Source organism: Staurois parvus, unplaced genomic scaffold, assembly GCF_062004578.1.
Source record: "Staurois parvus isolate SC_StPar_1 unplaced genomic scaffold, SC_StPar_1.0 ptg000165l, whole genome shotgun sequence".
Classification (NCBI taxonomy): domain Eukaryota; kingdom Metazoa; phylum Chordata; class Amphibia; order Anura; family Ranidae; genus Staurois; species Staurois parvus.
Window position 1 is genome coordinate 9,967,567 of NW_028317961.1, and position 22,434 is coordinate 9,990,000.

General features: G+C 40.5%; 1 protein-coding gene across 2 annotated transcripts in view; it reads right to left on the minus strand.

Annotated features, from left to right (window-relative positions):
- Nucleotides 1–22,434, minus strand: part of HBS1L (HBS1 like translational GTPase) — a 132,830-nt gene that overhangs the window by 107,193 nt on the left and 3,203 nt on the right. For both annotated transcript variants that reach the window (XM_089676199.1, XM_089676200.1), the window contains exons 2-4: nt 17,151–17,216; nt 3,045–3,179; nt 904–1,098 (exon numbers count right to left, since the gene is read on the minus strand). In XM_089676199.1, the coding sequence (XP_089532325.1) occupies nt 904–1,098; nt 3,045–3,179; nt 17,151–17,216 (396 nt within the window). The remainder of the gene's footprint in view (nt 1–903; nt 1,099–3,044; nt 3,180–17,150; nt 17,217–22,434) is intronic.

A 22,434-nucleotide genomic window follows, 5' to 3' on the forward strand; every position in this document is an offset into this window, starting at 1 on the left:
TGCTGAAGCTGATCAAGCACAGACAGAGGTTCTAACCCCTCACCACACTATTCAAAACTAAAAGAAAAAAGGGTTGGATTTACACATAAATTACATTTTTGAAAAAGTGGTAAAATCTCAAACTGGTTTAACTGTTGTCTGTTTCACTCAATAATATTTCTAACTTACTTGCTTTCTAAAATGGCATTAGTAACTAATGAAGAAAGGGAAAAGATATCTGCCTATGGGGTCACAGACAGCAGGAAAAAATGTTATGGCTGTCTATGTTTTTTTTCCCTTTCCTTACCAAGTAGTACCACTAACCTGAAGTGTTCCCTGAGAGGCAAGGCTACACTATTAAAACTATTAATGTATGAGAACATTTAAAGAGTGGAAATTCAAATAAAAAAATCCCAATTAGTGATTGGTTCTCCTTACTAGTTCATGCAGAGAATGCATTAAAACAAAAAACCTTCTGCATGCAGCTTCCCCCGTGGCCCCTCCTAGATACAAACCTAAGCCAGATCTTGATGAGGGAGCACAGCCCTGCATGGACACACAGAGCAGGGTTTGGGAGCGAGCACACATAAGTGCCCCCCATAGCAAGTGATGTGGAGGCACTCAGCTGGAGTGGGGAGCACCAGTGGGGAACCCGAGAAGAGGAGGATCAGGGCTGCTCTGTGCAAAACCACTGCACACAGCAAGAAAGTATGTTTGTTAAGAAAAGAAAAAAAAAAACCTTTACAAATCACTTTAACTATGCATCTTTAAGAGCTACCTATATAGTCATATACTAGCTGCTGGGTTTTTAAAGATGGATGCCAGCTCTGAGTGTGATTAATTCAAGCATACTTTTGTGATCTCTCTCTCTCTAATCTTTACATAAACAAAACTTATTTTGAATTGAATTTAAAAAAAAGCTACCTTTTGCTGGTTTTCCCATAGAGGGCAAGTCTTGGCTCACAGGTTTGGTGCTTGTGTTGCAGTCCTGCTTGAACACTAGATCGAGGGCTTTGGCGACATCGAACTGACATTTCAATACCGCATCAATCATAACTTGCTCTGAAACAGACTCTCCCAAGACTTCCCTCATGTGCTCCAGGCAGGAGTATAAACGAGCTAGAATATACAAAAAATTACATTTAGATACAATTTAAAAAAAAAAATAAAAATTTCAGTAGTTACTCTTCATGTTAAACAGAAGAACACAGAAACACACACATACACACACATACACACACATACACGTTTATGTTCAAAATTTAAAACATTTTTTAAACTGCTAAAAATCATGGTAACAAGTTATTCCTCATTTAGTAAGTACCTACATTCAATGGAGAATGTTAGTCCTACTCATACCCCATCCTCCAATTGTTTGAACCACGTTGATAAACACGGACTACTTGGAACCCTGTTAAAGTATGGCCAGTCATTGTAGTTCCACTCCCAGAAGTCCTCATTGCTATTTAAAGTGGATCCATCAATAACTCAATAAGCTAGAAAAAAGTCCTAATATTTTCAAATATATAGAAATAGTGTCAAGCGTGCCTCTTATTCAAAAACAATCCTTGGGCTCTACTTAAGCGACTATGCCTAGACAAAATGTTGGCGGTATGGGGTTGATTTAATAAAACTGGAGAGTGGTTTCTATGCAGAGCTGCAGCAGATTTTGCAATCAGCTTCCAGGTTATTTGTCAAAGCTTAATGTTACAAGAACCCAATCCACCTAAATAAGCCATATTGTGGATGTGCACTCACTTTTGACTGCCTTTCCGCCTGACCAAGCGGTGGCGTCCTGGATACCCATATTGTATATACAGCCTTCCACTGTTCATGTGCACACTCTAGGGTGTGCAGCGGTGCGCTCTATGATTGCGGTGTCCATCAGATCATAGATCAAGGTACAGGACCAATGAATAAGGCCCTGTACCAAGTAATCGCTGTTACCAATCACAGAGAACACACTTGTAAACATAGGCTGCATGTTGCAGCCTTTGTATCAATTCCACTCATAGCAATTTGCTGTAAAAGGAAATAGAGTGAATATTAAAGGCTTGGCAAAAATAGACACTCCTTGTGTTATAAGAAAAAAAAAAAAATGGTCACCAGAGCAGTGTCACTATAAGGACTTTGTACTGCAGTAGCTAGTGATAAGCATCACTAGCAGGTTGCTTTGATAGCAGTTTATGCCACTGCAGTCAGCCGGTGTCTATCACTAGACACAGCAATACAGTAACACTGCATTGCTCTGGTGACTAGGTTTCTTTTTTTTGCAAACAGTCACCAGAGCAGTGTCGCTATGCTGACATCCTACTAGTGCAGCCGGTAACAGTGTCCCTGATCACCACCACACCAGTCCCAGTGTCACCATAATGGACACAGCCACTGCTCCCAATTTGACAGTTATGCGGGTTCATGGCCCCAAATGTAGACATTGTGAGCTCAGGGACATGCGCCCCCACAGACGTCAGATTGAGAGAAGCAGTTGTGTCCGTGCAGCTGCTGCATCCCAACAGACATCAACAGGACTAGCTGCACAGGAATGAACGGACCACCTGTGAATTCCCATGTGGGTACACTTGGCACCCGCACAGGGTATGCATTGATTAGCCCTGTGTGAACAGGGATTAATGGTATAGCCAGTCACAGTATCCCCAATAACCACACTAGACCAGTATAGCAAGAAACAATGTTTCTGACAACCACACCAGCCCCAGTGAGAGCCAGCAACAGTGTTCCTGATCACCAGCACACCAATTGCAGTGTCAACAGACCCATGTATGTAAGAAGCAGTGTTTCTGATTGCTGCCACACCAGTGCCATCACAGCCACTGAAGCTAGCAACAGTGCTCTGATCAACACCAAACCAGTCCGAGGGATTTTGGGGTTTGTCATAAAACAATAACACGGTCAGCAAATAAACACATTTTGTGGTGATAGAGGCTAACTTTAAACCCATGATATCAGGATTTTGCTTGACAAGCAGTCCAAAGGGGGTCAATAGCTAACAAAAAGGAGATAAAACGAACAGGCCTGCGTTGTTACTACTTTAGTAATAACTATACCTTGATCAAATGAACTTAAAGCAATATTTGAAGCCCTTTGTTTTTCCAGTTCTTCATCTTCATACTCCTCCTCCTCTTCCAAAGGCTCAGTAAAGCTTGAGTGTCTGTCACGCTTAGAATATATGAACTGAGCAGCTGAAAAAAAAACAAAAAAAACAGAGCATACAATATAGTTAGCATTAATAAGTGGGCCAATCCCAAAAGATAATGTTAATTACAAAAAGACATTTGATATATGCATGTGCTCTGTAACAGAAGTACAAATTACAGCAAAATGAACTAGCTGAAGAATCTCCAAGAAAAAAAAAAAATAATTCACCATTAAATCTTTTCTCTGCATTCAGTGCAGGAGACAGCGCTAAAGGTGCTATTGACATGAAAGTTTCACCACGTTGGTAACAACCCATGCAATCAATACACCCAAAGAAACCAAAACAAAAATGGTTAAGAAATTAAGTTATGTGTAATAAAATGGAATGACAAAGGGAAAAAAAGTATTGAACACGCCGACACCTCCTGTATAGGTATACTTGTCGCATGCATTGCTCAGGTGTGATTTTGGCCCATTCTTCCACACAGTCTTCAAATCTTGAACTATGAACTTTGATATTTAGTTCTTTCCATAGATTTTCATTTGGATTCAAGTCAGGTGATTGGCTGGGCCATTCTAGCAGCTGTAATTTCTTTCTTTGAAACCAACTGTGAGTTTCCTTGGCTTTGTGTTTGGGATCATTGTGTTGCTGAAATGTCCATCCTCGTTTCATCTTCATCATCCTGGTAGATGGCAGCAGATTTTTATCAAGAATGTCTTGGTACATTTTTCTATTCACCCTTCCTTCAATGACATGAAGTTTCCCAGTACCGTATGCTGAAGAACAGCCCCAAAGTATGATGGTCCCACCTCTGAACTTCACTGGTGGTATATTGTTTTTGGGGCGATATGCAGTGCCATTTGACCTCCAAACATGGTGTGTGTTATGGCATCCAAAGAGTTTCAATTTTGGTCTCATCTGACTAGACTATATTCTCCCAGTATTTCACAGGCTTGTCTAAATGTTGTGCAGCAAACTTTAAAACGAGCTTCAACATGCTTTTTCTTCAGCAACAGAGTCTTGCGTGGTGAGCGTGCATATAGGCCATGGCGGCTGAGTGCATTACTTATTGTTTTCTTTGAAACAAATGTACCTGCTAATTCCAGGTCTTTCTGAAACTATTCACAAGTGGTCCTTGGCTCCTGGACAACTCTTCTGATAATTCTTTTCACTCCTCAGACATTTTGTGGGGAGCACCCTGTCGCGGCCAGTTTATGGTGAAATTATGTACTTTCCACTTCCAGATTATGGCCCCAACAGTGCTTACTAGAACATTCAGAAGTTTAGAAATCTTTCTGTAACCAATGCCATCAGTGTGTTTTGCAACAATAAGGTTGTGACGATCTTCAGAGAGCTCTTTGCGTTTACCCATCATGAGATGTTTCTTGTGTGACACCTCGGTAATGAGACACTTTTTTATAGGCCATCAATTGAGACTGAACCAGCTAATATTAATTTGCACGGACAAGGGGCAGGATTGCTTTCTAATTACTGATAGATTTTAGCTGATGTCTTGGCTTTCCATGCTTTTTTGCACCTCCCTTTCTTCAGGTGTTCAATAATTTTTCCCCGTCTTTACATTTTATTACACATAACTTAACCGCTTGCCAGCCGCCTGGTAGTATAAATACTGCTATATGGTGGCAGGGCTGTGTAAAATCACTTATATATACACTTGATTTGCATTTCTGGGTGAGGGGCGCACGCGAACAGCCCTGCACACACCACCATTGGAGGCTAGGAATGTCAATCACTGGATCCCGGCTGGAGATTCTCCGCCGGCGATCGTCGGGCAAAGCTGACAGGGAAGAGACGTGTGTAAACAACACAGGTCTCTCTCCTGTCGGCAAGGACATGCTGCTGTGTATTTCTCACACAGCAGCATGTCTCCCTAGTAAAACTTTGATCGCTCTAGATGTTAATCCCTTCCTGCCCAGTGTCATCAGTACAGTTTTTATTAGCACTGATCACTGTATTAGTGTCATTGGGATGTCAGTGGCAGTCAATTCCCCCCCAGTGTCAGAATGCCCACCGCAGTCCTGCTATAAGTTGCTTATCGCCGCCATTCCAAGCATTAAAAAATAAAAATTACAGTATTTATACCACTATTTGTAGATGCTATAAACTTTCACGTAAATCAAATTAATTTACGCGCAATTGTCAGTTAAAGTAACGCAGCGCCATATCGCAAAAAATGGCCTGGTCAGGAAGGGGGGTAATTCCTCTGGAGGGCAAGTGGTTAATTTCTGAATATATTTGTTTTGGTTTCTTCATATGTATGGATTGCATGGGATGTTACCGCCATGTGGTGAAAAATTCATGTCAATAGCACCTTGAGAAATATATTTACCGAAAAAAAAAAAAAAATGGTGACGTGTTCAAAACTTAAATTTTACCCGTTATATAGACTCAAGAGTACGTGCAATGCTTTACAAAATAAAGTGAGACAGTACAGTTAGGATGTAATTCAATACAGGAGAGCCCTACCTGTGAGAGCATAAAGTGGCTCTAAAGTCTAAGCGTTTTTACCTTAATGCATTTCCTGCATTAGGGTAAAAATTCTTCCATGCATAGTAGGTTCTTGCTGCTGTCTGTCAAATCCTTTGGGGGAGAGTCTGGCCAAGCTGTGAAGTGCTTGCAGGGACTCCAGAAGAGGCGGTAATCCACTGCTCAGTACAATACCAACACACAGAACAGGTAATTGTAACATCTTATTTTAATGAAGAAAAACTGCCTTTAAAATGACATATTATCTACATAACTAGATACATCTATTTCAGTGCATTTCTGGCAAATTACCAGATCACTTGCAATTCCAGGGTCTTTAAAAGGGATAAAACATGAGACAACGTGTATTGTAAAACCTTTTTGTACGTATACTGTACATCTTTACATTTCTTTTAGTTTTTGGAGATTTGGTTATAATTCCCTTCTTCACGCACCTCTTTTCTTGAGGGGTCTTTTTTTCATAGTTGACTATCCTCCCTTAGTTCTCTCTGGTTTTCTGTACAAACTCTGGTTTCAGTTTACGGTTACTGAATACAGCTAGCGTCAAGATATGCACATAAAATGCCAAAGGATTAAACACTTCCATATCTTCAATCCTTTACAACTATCATAAAGCTACTGTAAGTTAATTCTTCCATGACACACATTTTAAAACAAGATCCATACTAAAGAAAAACATGCCAAGTGGCCATTTAATTGACCTATTGACATGGCCTAAAGGCATACAGCCGAAAAAGTCACTGCAGTGAACTTCAGGCAAACTACATAAACAGATGATATACATATACAGCATGTGAAGTGTTTTACCTGCCAAACAATTGGAAATCTTGTTAAGCCAAAGATGGTAAGCATCTTCTATGACTCCCCTTCTAAGTTTCTGAAAATATGGGAACCTTGGCTATCATACGCTTTCCCCAACACTACACCCAGCCAGTTATGGCACCTTCTAACTTCTTAGTGAATTACCACCAGGGTCAGCGGGATTCTACCCCCCTCTCTCTTTTTCCTACTCTGTACCCATATCATCTCTTCTGGCTCCTTCTCAGTACTGTCCTCACATGTACCTGGGTCTTTAGATTTAGCCTGTTGTTTAGGCCAACAGCCCAAGTCGTGCAGTCAAGTTGTCCAATCTCTGCAATATTGTTCATTAAGACCCCATTCACACTTGAGCGTTTTTCAGCTGGAAGCTTGATGCTTAGAAATGCTTAGCAAGTAAAATCCCATTATTTCCAATGGCCCCTGTTCACACGTAAGCATTCTGTCGCCTGTAGCAAAACGCCTGTCGCTCAAAAAAGTACTTACGCTACTTTTCAGGCAGATCTGAGCCTTTTGTCCCCATAGACTCTGAATAGAAACCGCCTGAACAGTAAGAATTATTGCTTTTTAAACTTAAACAGCAGCTATTTCTATTTGCCACAGCAAAATTGCCTAAATGAAAAATCGCCTATAATATTTGCAAATCTGCTAAAAAGAAAACGCTCACAAACACCGGAAGAAAAATGCCTGAAAAACGCTCAGCTCAGTGTGAATGTAGTCTTAACTGTCATGCACACACCACCTTTTTGATAACTGCTGTTTTAAGATGTAAGCGATTTATATTTATGCATGTCTGCATAAGGCCCCCTGTGTGGGTGACTCTTGTATGTATTTCTTTTTTATTTTCAATAAAAATTATAGTACCAGAAATTCTGTTACGCCAATCTAGTTCAAATGCTGCTGCTATGGGACACACTTATTTCCCTGGTCAGCACTACAGTTTCCTTAACCCCTTGCTTCCCAAGCCTATTCTGACATTTCCCTCCTACATGTAAAAATAATCATATTTTATGTTTGGGAGTTCCGAGTAATTTTCTAGCACAAAATATTTTTAATCAGAGGCCCTATAGAACAAAACAGTGGGTGTTGCAGTTTTTTTTAATGTCACATAGTATTTGCGCAGTGCTTTTTCAAATGCAATTTATGGGAGAAACGACACTAATGATTTTTAATGCAAAAAAAAAAAAAAAACTATTTATAACCCAAATTGAAAACAAAATTTAAAAACATATGTATACAGGTGAAACGCAAAAAATTAGAATATCATGCAAAAGTTCATTATTTCAGTAATGCAACTTAAAAGGTGAAGCTAATATATGAGATGGACTCATTACATGCAAAGCAAGATAGTTCCAGCCGTGATTTGTCATAATTGTGATGATTATGGCTTACAGCTCATGAAAACCCCAAATCCACAATCTCAGAAAATTAGAAAATTACATGCAATCCATAAAACAAGGATTGTACATAGAACAATATCGGACCTCTGAAAAGTATAAGCATGCATATGTACTCAGTACTTGGTTTGGGCCTCTTTTGCAGCAATTACTAACTCAATGCAGTGTTGCATGGAAGCTATCAGCCTGTGGCATTGCTGAGGTGTTATGGAAGACCAGGATGCTTTAATAGCGGCCTTCAGCTCTTCTGCATTGTTCGGTCTCATGTCTCTCATCTTTCTTTCTGCATTGTCAGTGTATGCATATGTGTGTATGTATGTAATATATGTATGTATGTATGTAGGTAGGTATGTATTAGAATATCATGCAAAAGTTCATTATTTCAGTAATGCAACTTAAAAGGTGAAACTAATATGAGACACATTACATGCAAAGCAAGATAGTTCAAGCCGTGATTTGTCATAGGTGTGATGATTATAGTTTATAGCTCATGAAAACCCCAAATCCACAATCTCAGAAAATTAGAGTATTACATGCAATCAATAAAACAAGGATTGTACATAGAACAATATCAGACCTCTGAAAAGTATAAGCATGCATATGTACTCAGTACTTGGTTTGAGCCCCTTTTGCAGCAATTACTGCCTCAATGCGGCGTGGCATGGAAGCTATCAGCCTGTGGCACTGCTGAGGTGTTATGGAAGACCAGGATGCTTCAATAGCGGCCTTCAGCTCTTCTGCATTGTTCGGTCTCATGTCTCCCATCTTTCTCTTGGCAATGCCCCATAGATTCTCTATGGGGTTCAGGTCAGGCGAGTTTGCTGGCCAATCAAGCACAGTAATCCCACGGTCGTTGAACCAGGTTTTGGTGCTCTTGGCAGTGTGGGCAGGTGCCAAGTCCTGCTGGAAAATGAAGTCAGGATCCCCATAAAGCTCGTCTGCGGAAGGAAGCATGAAGTGCTCCAAAATCTCCTGGTAGACGGCTGCGTTGATCCTGGACTTAATGAAGCACAGTGGACCAACACTAGCAGATGACATGGCTCCCCAAATCAACACAGACTGTGGAAACTTCACACTGGACTTCAAGCATCTTGCAGTGTGCGCCTCTCCATTCTTCCTCCATACTCTGGGTCCTTGGTTTCCAAATGAGATGCAAAAGCTGCTCTCATCAGAAAAGAGGACTTTGGACCACTGAGCAACAGACCAGGTCTGTTTTTCTTTAGCCCAGGTAAGACGCTTCTGACATTGTTTGTTGTTCAGGAGTGGCTTGACAAGAGGAATACGACATTTGAAGCCCATGTCCAGGATCCATCTGTGTGTGATGGCTCTTGATGCACTGACTCCAGCCTCTGTCCACTCCTTGTGAAAGTCCCCAACACTTTTGAATGGCCTTTTCCTGACAACCCTCTCCAGGATGCGGTCATCACTGCTGCTTGTGCACCTTTTTCTTCCACACTTTTCCCTTCCACATAACTTTCTATTAAAGTGCTTTGATGTAGCACTTTGGGAACATCCAACTTCTTCTGCAATTACCTTTTGAGGCTTTCCCTCCTTATGGAGGGTGTCAATGATGGTTTTCTGCACAACTGTCAGGTCAGCAGTCTTTCCCATGATTGTGATTCCTACTGAACCAGACTGAGAGACCATTTAAAGGCTCAGGAACCCTTTGTAGGTGTTATGGCCAAATTAACTGATTTTCACAATATTCTAATTTTCTGAGATTGTGGATTTGGGGTTTTCATGAGCTGTAAGCCATAATCATCACAATTATGACAAATCACGGCTTGAACTATCTTGCTTTGCATGTAATGAGTCGCTCATATATATTAGTTTTACCTTTTAAGTTGCATTACTGAAATAAATTAACTTTTGTATGATATTCTAATTTTTCGAGTTTCACCTGTAAATATAACTACATATATATAAAATTATGTTGTGTTGAGTAAATAGATACCCAACATGCCACGCTTTAAAATTGCGCACGATCTTGGAATGGCGCCAAAGTACAGTACTTCAAAATCTCCATAAGCGCCGCTTTAAAAATTTTTACAGGTTACCCATTTAGAGTTACAGAGGAGGTCTAGCGCTAGAAATATTGCTCTCGCTATACCGTTTGTGGCGATACCTCATGCGAGGTGCAATGAGATTCATTCATAACAGCTTTCTTGACATTATCATGTGATCGAATAGCAATCACATGATCCCCGGGCAGCTCAAAGCAGCTGGGTACCGGGAACCACAATCTGCTGTGTCTGGTGTGTGTGTGCCCCTAACACAAAGCACGCTGGATGACGTACATGCATGTGATCCAGCCTGCCCATGCCACCCGCAAGCAGTAAATGTACTATGGGCGGGCAGCAAGTGGTAAAGGATTATGAGGTCACTAAATCGTCAATGTACATCTGCATTTAGAGAAATGTCTACAATGGAAGGTTATTCCACCAGACGTACATTCAACCTGACCTATTTAGATAGGTGAGGGCAAATAACATCACCCCCCCCTGAACCCATAGTTCTCACCCCCTTCAATATTGGATGGAAGGGTAGAGAGTAAAAACCATGTGTAAGAAAAAGAATATAAGCCAATGACACCACCATAAAACAAAAAGCCAGTTATCTCCTGAGGAGATTGAAAAAAACGTAATGGATTTCAACATACTACAACAGTGACCTCTTGTCTGAGGACAGTTGTAGACATACACCTGAAAAGGAAGCCAAATGATAGAACATCTTCTAAAACTGCACGCCAAATGTCAAAGATTTTATCCAGACAAGTGTTAACATGCAGCTTTATCAAGGGAGTTAATGCAACCAACACAAAGCTTTTATTATTAGGTCAAATAAGTTAAATCTAAACTTTTCATACTCAAGGGTATACATTAACAAAATGTAAATAAATGAAACATAGGGTATATAAAACAAGGACAAGTGCCTGGCAGCAAAAATCCCAGGTAATGTTTCATAATTGAAGGATTTCTTCAAACGTCTTACCTGAGCCGCTCTAAAAAACTTCAATCAATGTTCATTTTAATAGAGTCAAAATGTTTCCAAACACCTGCTCAGAGAACACTTACAAAGAACACATGTGCTGCCTGTCACTCTGGGAAAGCTGCAAGCTGAATGCCTGCAGGTCTGGGAAATTACCCGAGTGCATTAAACAGCAAGCAAAGCATGTACGACATTTTGATTGTCAAGGTGTATTATTCTGAGAATTATGATCTGCAAATCTAAAGCAAATAGTATGATATCTGAAAGAGAAGAAGCAATTAATTTAAGTGCAACGTGTTCCAAACTAACTAAGCGAAACACACTATTACAAGCACAGTATGTTTCATTTTCAATGATGCAAAAAACATACCTGTTTCTACAATAGAATATCCTTAAAATGACTTGAACTTAGTCTTGATTTACAGTATATTGTTCCATTAACCAATAATGAACAGTGGCTTTGCTGCACTTTCCCCAAAAAAAGTAATCAAAGTCCTTTGCCCCACGATCCTTCCTGATCCAAATGTATTTACTCAGTGCAACTTATAACATCCAAGTGAAAGATGTAACACCCACATGTCAGAAAAATGTTTTAAAGAAAATTAAAAAAAAACCAGAATCACTGAGTTGGAAAAGGAAATCACCGCATGTGTAAGTATTTTGTTGAACCACCTTTTCCTTTAATTCCAGCCTTTAGTCTGTTGAGATATATCTCTACTAACTTTGTACATCAAGATTTTGCAATATTTGCCAACTTTTCTGTGCAGAGCTGCTCAAGGTCAGTTAAATTTAATGGTGACTGTAGGCTGAAGTTATCCCACAGATTTTAGATCTGGGGGTTTAAGTCTGAGCTCTGACTAGGCCATGCAAAGACATTCACCTTTTTCTCTTTTAAACCACTCTGTGGTCATTTTTGCTTTGTACTTTCAGTTATTGTCATGTTGGAAGGTAAACCTTTCCATTGACAGCTTTCTGGCAGAGGTCAGCAGATTTTGCTCAAGACGTGGAAGGCATCTTGTCCCATCCATTTTTTCCTTCTACCCTGACAAGTGCTTTAGTCCTTGCTGCAGAGAAACCCCCATAACAGGATATTACCACCTCCACACTTTACTCTAGGAATGTTGTTATTTGGATGGTGAGCTGGATTGGATTTCTGCCAGACAGATCGTTTAGTGTTGAGGCCAAATGATTCAATTTTAGTCTCATCTGACCAGAACACCTTTTTCCATGTAGCTTCACAATCTTCAAAGTGCGTTTTGACAAAGCTCAGTTGTGACTGCATGTAGCCTTTTAGGAGTGGATGTTCTCTTGCGACCCTCAACAATACAAGACATTTGTGGAGAATTTGTGATATTGTTGTCACATGCACACAATGACCACTTTGTCATAAATTCCTGAAACTGCTTTAGAGTTGCTGTAGGCCTCTTGGTAGACTTTGACCAGTTTCCTCCTGGCTCTTTCATCCAGTTTGGAGCGACGTCCTGATCCAGAGAGGGTCTGTTGTACCAAATACCTTCCACTTCTTAATAACAGACTTCACTGTGCTTCTAGGCATTGATAAAGCCTTTGAAATATTTTTGTATCCATCTCCGGACTTGTGTGTCTACAACTTTATCTGGATATCTTTTGACAGTGCCTTGCCCCCCATAGTTGATGATTTGCTTCAGTTGCACTACCAGGGTCTTAAGTGCTCCAGGAAAGCTCTTTTCATGTGGAGATAATCAAAAGGACCACTGATGAAAGTCAGACGGCTTTGTGTGCCATTGAGAAGGCGATTAGCTACACCTGATTGAATTTACAAGTCATCTTTAGGAGGGGGTGATCCTTTTTCCAACTCAGTGACTCTGCTGTTGAATTTCTTTTTTTTTTTTAATTAACATGTTGGGGTTATATCCCTTCACTGGGATGTTATACATTGCAAATACAGCTGATAAAACAAAAACATTTCAGACTGCAAAGAAACAAAATGTGATTATTTTAAAAGGGAGTGAGTGTGCGTGTATGTGAATTCAAGGAACACTTAGAAAACACATCAGATCTCAATAGGGAAAAATATCATGCTGGATATCTATACTGATATGGACTGGGTAATGTGTTAGGAATGTAAGGATGCCCCATCATTTGATGGAAAATGAAAATTATCAACCTACAGAAGACTGAATTCAAAGACACCCCGACAAAGTGAAAAAATTATGCCGCAAGCTAGTCCATTTTGCTGAAATGTCATTACGGCAACTCAAAATGGTACTCATTTTGGTCCCCACGTGCTTGGATGCATGCTTGACATTGTCGGGGCATGCTCCTAAAGAGATGACTGATGGTGTACTGCGGTATTTCCTCCCAGATCTGGACCAGGGCATCACTGAGCTCCTAGACAGTCTGAGGTGCAACCTGGCTGCTTTGGATGGACTTTCTACTGCCCTGTCCCGCTCTCCTAGAGTAACTGCCTGTCTCCTGGAATTTCTTCCATTCTCGAGACTGTGCTGGGAGACACAGCAAACCTTCTGGCAATGGCATGTATTGAAGTGCCATCCTGGAGGAGTTGTACTACCTGTGCTATCTCTGTAGGGTCCAGGTATGTCAGTGGCCTCCACCTGTAAAACCATTCCTGTTTTGGGGGTCGTTATATATATTACACACACACTATACAGGTGAAACTCGAAAAATTAGACTATCGTGCAAAAGTTCATTTATTTCAGTAATGCAACTTAAAAAGGTGAAATATATGAGATAGACTCATTACATGCAAAGCAAGATAGTTCAAGCCATGATTTGTCATAATTGTGATGATTATGGCTTACAGCTCATGAAAACCCCAAATCCACAATCTCAGAAAATTAGAATATAGTGAAAAGGTGCAATATTCTAGGCTCAAAGTGTCCCACTCTAATCAGCTAATTAAGCCATAACACCTGCAAAGGGTTCCTGAGCCTTTAAATGGTCTCTGTCTGGTTCAGTAGGAATCACAATCAAGGGAAAGACTGCTGACCTGACAGTTGTGCAGAAAACCATCATTGACACCCTCCATAAGGAGGGAAAGCCTCAAAAAGGTAATTGCAAAAGAAGTTGGATGTTCCCAAAGTGCTGTATCAATGCACATTAATAGAAAGTTATGTGGAAGGGAAAAGTGTGGAAGAAAAAGGTGCACAAGCAGCAGGGATGACCACAGCCTGGAGAGGATTGTCAGGAAAAGGCCATTCAAAAGTGTTGGGGACTTTCACAAGGAGTGGACTGAGGCTGGAGTCAGTGCATCAAGAGCCACCACACACAGACGGATCCTGGACATGGGCTTCAAATGTCGTATTCTTCTTGTCAAGCAGCTTCTGAACAACAAACAACGTCAGAAGCGTCTTACCTGGGCTAAAGAAAAACAGGCCTGGTCTGTTGCTCAGTGGTCCAAAGTCCTCTTTTCTGATGAGAGCAGCTTTTGCATCTCATTTGGAAACCAAGGACCCAGAGTATGGAGGAAGAATGGAGAGGCGCACACTGCAAGATGCTTGAAGTCCAGTGTGAAGTTTCCACAGTCTGTGTTGATTTGGGGAGCCATGTCATCTGCTAGTGTTGGTCCACTGTGCTTCATTAAGTCCAGGGTCAATGCAGCCGTCTACCAGGAGATTTTGGAGCACTTCATGCTTCCTTCCGCAGACGAGCTTTATGGGGATCCTGACTTCATTTTCCAGCAGGACTTGGCACCTGCCCACACTGCCAAGAGCACCAAAACCTGGTTTAACGACCGTGGGATTACTGTGCTTGATTGGCCAGCAAACTCGCCTGACCTGAACCCCATAGAGAATCTATGGGGCATTGCCAAGAGAAAGATGGGAGACATGAGACCGAACAATGCAGAAGAGCTGAAGGCCGCTATTGAAGCATCCTGGTCTTCCATAACACCTCAGCAGTGCCACAGGCTGATAGCTTCCATGCCACGCCGCATTGAGGCAGTAATTGCTGCAAAAGGGGCTCAAACCCAGTACTGAGTACATATGCATGCTTATACTTTTCAGAGGTCCGATATTGTTCTATGTACAATCCTTGTTTTATTGATTGCATGTAATATTCTAATTTTCTGAGATTGTGGATTTGGGGTTTTCATGAGCTATAAACTATAATCATCACACTTATGACAAATCACGGCTTGAACTATCTTGCTTTGCATGTAATGTGTCTCATATTAGTTTCACCTTTTAAGTTGCATTACTGAAATAATGAACTTTTGCATGATATTCTAATACATACCTACCTACATACATACATATATTACATACATATGCATACACTGACAATGCAGAGCCCGGTCACGGTGTTAAAAGACAGACTGGAACGGGTTTTGCAGGCAACCGGTATATTAATGATGAAGATGTGTGCTGGATTCTGAGGGTAATTAGAACTAGGGTTCTGGGCTCCATCTTGAGCCAGAGAGGTTGCAAGGGAGCAGCAAGAGGTGTCTGCAAGATGCAATCTAGGAAATGGATAGAGAGGCCCAAGCTGGAGGAGCAGCTGGTAAAACAGAGTTGATGGAGGTACAGTGTTTATGCATGAGCACAGGGATGGTGTGTAGATGGTCAGGAGGACCAGGGCATGAAGCCTGTGCAGCAGTGCTGCTAAAGAGAGCCAGGAGACTGAACACTACTGTATTTTGTGTTGATGGTGGAAACCCCTATGAGCGATACGGACTGATGTGAACTGTTCGCGTCTGTTGTTTCAATAAAAGTGGGCCAACAAGCCCTGAAAAGGCAAATCCAGAATAAACTTGAATCACTGGTGAGCGCTACATTTGAGTTAAGAAACTTCACAAACGTCACACCACACACATATACTGTATATAAAGGGGTTAGACAAAAATATGGAAACACTACATGATTTGCAGGTGTGAAAGCGACGACATGTTTCTCATTGAAAGCAGAAGTGAAAACATTCTTTTGCTTCCGCTGAGTTTCAAAGAGGGCAAATTGTTGGTGGCCATTTAGCTGGTGCTTCTGCAACTAAAGTTGCCAATTTATTTGCCATGTCGCAAGATACAGTATCAAAGGTTATGATGGCATATACAGTTCCTGTGAAAACATCTGATGAGCACAAGAATGGTTTACTAACCAAAAGAGACAAAGAGGACATTGCGCAGGATTGTGACCTGGAATAAGAAAATAACTTCTGCAAAAGTGACTGCAGAGCTCAATCTGTCTTCCTAAGCCCGTGTCCACAAAAACTGTGCAGAGGAACTCCATAAACAAAACATTCACAGGCGAGCAGCAATTGCCAAAAAACTAGTGACCGATATTAATGCTCAGAAGAGAGAGTAGTGCAATACCCATAAATCATCGACTATCGATCAATGGAAGACTGCAATATAGTCTGATGAATCGAGCTTCACACCATTTCCAGCCACCGGACGTGTTTTAGTGTGGCAAACACCAACCCAAGCTTACGACCAGGACTGTCTTGTGCCAATGGTAAAGTGGCAGCAGTGAAATCATGGTTTGGACAGCCATATCTTGGTATTCTGCAGGCCTCATCATCACCTTGAAAGGTAGAGTCACTGCCAGTGACTATGTACAAATTCTGGCCGACCACGTGCACCCCATGGTGCAGACATTGTTTCCCAAAGACATTGCCATTTACCAAGAAAATAATGCTCCAATTCACACAGCTGGTGTTGTCATACTGTGGTTTGATAAGCATGCAGAAGAAGTCTCGTACCTCCCTCTGCTGCAGTTGCAGGACCTCAATATTCTAGAGCCACTATGGTCAAACAAGGTTCAGGCTCATTTTCTGCCTCTGGCATCTCTGTGAGAAATGAAATGGTTTTTGCATGAAGTGTGGTATCAGATTCCATTATCCACCATCCAAGACTTCCATTTGTCAATTACCAGGAGAATTCAGGCCGTCTTGGATACCAAAGGCGGTCCAATGCCATATTACATAGCTATTTTGTTCTTTTACCTGCTGTTTCCATAATTTTGACCAACCCCTGTATATTAGAGATTCTGCAAAATTTCAGCAAAATGCAGCAAAGCAACAGACAAAATGTTTACAACATATAGACATTTTGATAGGGTACAACACGCCTTTTTCAACAAAGGCCACCCCTCTAAATGGGATTGGCCAAAGTTGCTCAATATTTATGCAGCTTATTTAAAAAAATATATATTTATATATGATAAGGAAAAGGTACTTTTTCACCCAATATAATGCCATTAGCGAATGCTTGGCTATAACATTATTGAATGAGTGCAGTATGAATTTTAATGACAAATTCCAAAAATGTATTCTTGCCAAAACCTTCATCACTTTTCAAATGAAAAACAAACCTGTGGCTGGTGAAATACAATAGTCATCTTCTACAGACTGGCCATACATATCTTCATCCTCAAAATCTGAAGAAAAAAAAAAGTTTATAATATTATCACACGCTTAATGACCACAGGAAAAGTTATAGCACATTAAAGTTACCCAGTTAGAAACTTCTTTAGGCTTTCTGATGGCACACTATTCTCCCTGGCACCTTTCACCTCCATTTGATACCTGTCTCATGGCAGTGAAACAAACGAAGAAACAGATTTATGTAAATGCTGGTAAGGTGGAAGTGAAAAGTAAAAAAAGTAATATCCTGCAGCTTTCTAATAATTAGATTTAGTGGCTGCATTAGTTTTCTTTTTTAGATGTTTTCCCTCTGTTTTCACCTGGTGATCCAGCCAGGAACATACCTCCTGTATTAATTAAAGTGTCCCCACTCTAGATGAAGAAGCACAGTGGGCACCTTTGAACAACAGCATTGTCAATCTTGGGGGAGGAGAGTATTTGATTCACTAGCAGATTTAGATACACTAACACAATGAAGCCAAACCCCAGCTCACACTTTGTAAGCAGCTACTCCAACAATTTTGAGCAACTTTGACAAGGGCCAAATTGTAACAGCTAGACAACTGTGTCAGAACTCAAGAACTGCAGCTCTTGTGGTCTGCAGTGGTCAGGATCTACCAAAAGTGGTCTAAGGAAGGAAAACCTATGAACCGAGGACAGGATCACGGGTGGCCAAGGCTCACTGATGCACGTACGGAGCAAAACCTGTCCTTTAGTCCGATCCAATAGAAAAGCTACTGTAGCTGAAATTGAAAAACTTAATGTTGGTTCCGACAGAAAGGTGTCACAACACACAGTGCATCACAGTTTGTTGCGTATGGGGCTGTGTAGGAGCAGACCAGTAACAGTTCCCATGTTGACTGATGTCTACAGCAAAGGCTTCATGCACACTGAGGCTCTTCTAAACACTTTAATCCTGGCAGGAGGAAGGCAGCTGCAAAAAAACTCCTAAACAGCCTTCGTACAAATGCATTTAGGTGCATCAAGTGCTTGGGTGTCTATTCATTACACTGGCCAGAATAGTAATTTATTCTGGGCACTGAAATTAAAAAAAAAAAAAAAGTGTTTAAAGTGCATAGCATTAAGGCATTTAACCATTTTTTTTTGCACGTCAGGCATTTTTTTCTGCAAAACGCTCCCTCTCGAACATACAAGTGATGTTTTTTTTTTCCTCTGAACTCCTGTAAACACCTATAGTGTACATAGGCACATAGGATAACATGGAGGGGAGTTTAGCAGGGGAAAAAAAAAAAAAAAGCCAAATGCCTGTAAAAGCAGCATTTTTGAGCTCAAGTGTGCATGAGGTCTAAGAAGGAGCTTTTGAGTATATAAAAACACCTGAAGCACTTAAACGTGGGTAAATGCATCCAAATGTGCATTAACGCTAGGCACTTTTTGTGCTTGAGTGGTTTTTTAATTTCAATGGCGAGAGTAAATTAATTCATCAACGCAATTGAAAAAAAATGCGTCTTAGAAGCGTTTTTGCAGCTGCTTTTTATTTTAACAAAAATTATAAAACTTTTCTTTTTTTACCCAAATAATAAATTTATCCACCAATCCCACCTTACAAAAAGTGTCCAAAATATCAAAATAGTGTCCCAAATGTCTCAATTATTAAAATAAATCTCCACACATGTAAGCCATTAAATTCTTTCTTCTTCAAACTTGCAAATCCTGATGACAATAAACCTCAAAGGAAAAAAAACGTAACATAGTGTCATACCTTTTAAATAATAAAACACACGTGCCACTCTCTGTGCAACATGCAAAATCTATATACACGTGTATACTCTATAAGTATCTATATACATGCAAAAATATATCAATGAAAGACGCTCACATAAAGTGTCAGCTGCAAACATAAGTGAAACTAAAAATGTCACTCCAAACGACGTGTATCACCACACTCTGTATACATAAGTGTACACCTTAGACCCAAACCAGCAATCTCCACCTCATGTGCTGATGGATAATTACCCTATGTAGGAAAAGATAGGGCATCACACCACTCTGGGTTACTATCTCATCATTCAGATTTCAAGCTTCCTCCAATCCTAGGATTATTCCTCCATTTCCCTCATGAGAAAATTCACAATTACCGATAGTAGATAAAGCACAGTCTTCCTTTATTTGGCAACTTACATTAAAATATGGGTGAAGCAGCTCCTCCTCACAGGGATACAGACAAGTTTAGGGAAACATTAGCCACATGTTCCCACTTCCAAGATGACCGCGATCGCACTTCCGGTCAGCGTCGATACATCTGACGTCACGTGTCCCTCACGTCACGATACGTCTGACGTCACGGGACACGTGACGTCAGACGTATCGACGCTGACCGGAAGTGCGATCGCGGCCATCTTGGAAGTGGGAACATGTGGCTAATGTTTCCCTAAACTTGTCTGTATCCCTGTGAGGAGGAGCTGCTTCACCCATATTTTAATGTAAGTTGTCAAATAAAGGAAGACTGTGCTTTATCTACTATCGGTAATTGTGAATTTTCTCATGAGGGAAATGGAGGAATAATCCTAGGATTGGAGGAAGCTTGAAATCTGAATGATGAGATAGTAACCCAGAGTGGTGTGATGCCCTATCTTTTCCTACATAGGGTAATTATCCATCAGCACATGAGGTGGAGATTGCTGGTTTGGGTCTAAGGTGTACACTTATGTATACAGAGTGTGGTGATACACGTCGTTTGGAGTGACATTTTTAGTTTCACTTATGTTTGCAGCTGACACATTATGTGAGCATCTTTCATTGATATATTTTTGCATGTATATAGATACTTATAGAGTATACACGTGTATATAGATTTTGCATGTTGCACAGAGAGTGGCACGTGTGTTTTATTATTTAAAAGGTATGACACTATGTTAAGTTTTTTTTCCTTTGAGGTTTATTGTCATCAGGATTTGCAAGTTTGAAGAAGAAAGAATTTAATGGCTTACATGTGTGGAGATTTATTTTGATAATTGAGACATTTGGGACACTATTTTGATATTTTGGACACTTTTTGTAAGGTGGGATTGGTGGATAAATTTATTATTTGGGTAAAAAAAGAAAAGTTTTATAATTTTTGTTTGTTTGGCCTTCAAGGGTGGAGGTGGATAACTTTTCTGGGATATTGTATTGGGATCGTTTTGCTGTGTATTTTTATATATGCTTTTTATTTAAATTTTTTTTCGATCTTAATTGTTTTTTTACGAACATGTACAAAACATCAAGTACAGTCAAACAAACAACAGCCACTACAATGCATCAGCACCAACAGTCAGTACAACCCCTGTAGAGAACTAGGATAGTTCCAGCAAAAATTGAACATTATGGGTGTAACAAATCTGAAACACACCATTACCAGTTCCCATAGTGCACCAGTATAATAAAGCACAGAACTGTATTGTCCCCATTTCTTCCAGGAGAAAAGAGTTTAGAAGAGCCCCAGCGTGCTTGAGGCTAAAAAGTGGCTACAATGGGCACACCAGCATCTGAACTGGACCACAGAGCAATGGAATAAGGTGGCCTGGTCTAATGAATTCAAGAGTGGTTTGGGGAACACAAAAAAAAAAAAAAGAAGCGTTCTCCAGATCCCAATCCAAATCGTGCAAAAGTCCAAGGTTCCGCCCCGTGAGGGCGTCGGATGACGAAACTAGTAGGGCGGGGCTTCTTTTGGATGTGACGTCTGGACACTCCTCGTAGACTGTCGGCTGTGATATCGCGGTGAGCGAGGCTCGTCCCCGTTTTCTTGAGGCTGTCATTGCTGGTGTCGGCTAGACACCGTTTGATTGCATTTCTGACGTTTTAATAAAACATTTTGGTTTTAAACGTACTGCATCATGATTTCCTTTTTTGATTCCCCGAACATGATCTATGGTATGGAGACGTGATCACTACCTGCTGTTAAGGCTATTACATATTGTGCTGATTGGCTGCTTGCAGTATATTGCTCTCAGTTTGGATTACTTCTGTTGATCATCGCTCCCAGAGCAAACGCTATTTTTGCTCACTTATAATCTGGTCAGCATGGAGCTCTGGTGAGTGTACCCATTCATTCGGTGATGGATTTTTTTTGCACGGTGTTTGATTTATACAAGATTTCAGAACTGTTTAATTACTTTATTATGGCGGATGGACTTTTATATAACATTTTTTTCTGTCACGGACATCATTATTTTAAACTAATAATTTTTGTATTTACTTATATTTAGCGCACTCGTTGATTTATTCACAAGGTCTAGCAGAGTCTATGCTTCATCAGGTTATGGGGGTGGAACCACCACTGCAGGTGACCCATTCAAGCAAATGAGGTTGCAGTGCAACTACAGGCAATGCACATAATTGCAGCACAATGAGGCTCCATGCACACGGGGTGTTTTAATAACGCTAGCAACGTTAGCTGTGTAAAGTCACGTTAAAAAACGTTTAGTGGTGTTTTGCCGCATTCTTTCACTTATAGCAGGTGAGTTTTTGTTTTTTTAAAAAAAAATATATATATATATATATATTTGTTTTTTTACAAAAAAAAATATATATATATATATATATATATTTTTCTTGGTCAAAAAAAGTCAAAAAACACCAGCTTGCCATGATTTACCACGTTCTTCAGCATTAAAGCATTTTTACAGCTAAAAAAACTCCTCTAGAAACCCACTAGTGCAGAGTTTTTTTCCAGCCAAAAAACATTGATTACAGTCTATGTGTGCATGGACACAAGATAACATGCTGGGGAGTTTACTGGCTGTAGATAAAAACGTCAAAAGCCAAAAAAGCAGCTGTAAAAACATCCAGTGTGCATGAGGATTAAAAAAACTCCTCTAGAAACCCACTAGTCCTGGGGTTTTTCCCAGCCAAAAAAACGCTGATTCCCGTCTGTGTGTGCATGGACACATAGGATAACATGCTGGGGGGTTTACTGACTGTAGAAAAAAAAACCGCCAAAAGCCAAAAACAGCCGTTGTAAAAATGTCCAGTGTGCATGAGGACTGATGCAGGCTTTTCAGGTTTAAAACAAGCAGTGAGGTGGTGATATATCACCTCCTAGCTGCCTGTTCATTGCAGTCTAAAAAGCAATCCACCAAAGATCGCTTTTCCAGAGGGACACCAAGGCTGCCACTAGCATAAACAAGTCCTTTATGATTTCCCCACAGTGCCTACAGACAATGTCTCAGACACAGACTTCAAAAATACGGCGTAACAGTTTTGTTACATTTGTATTTATTCCATTTCATT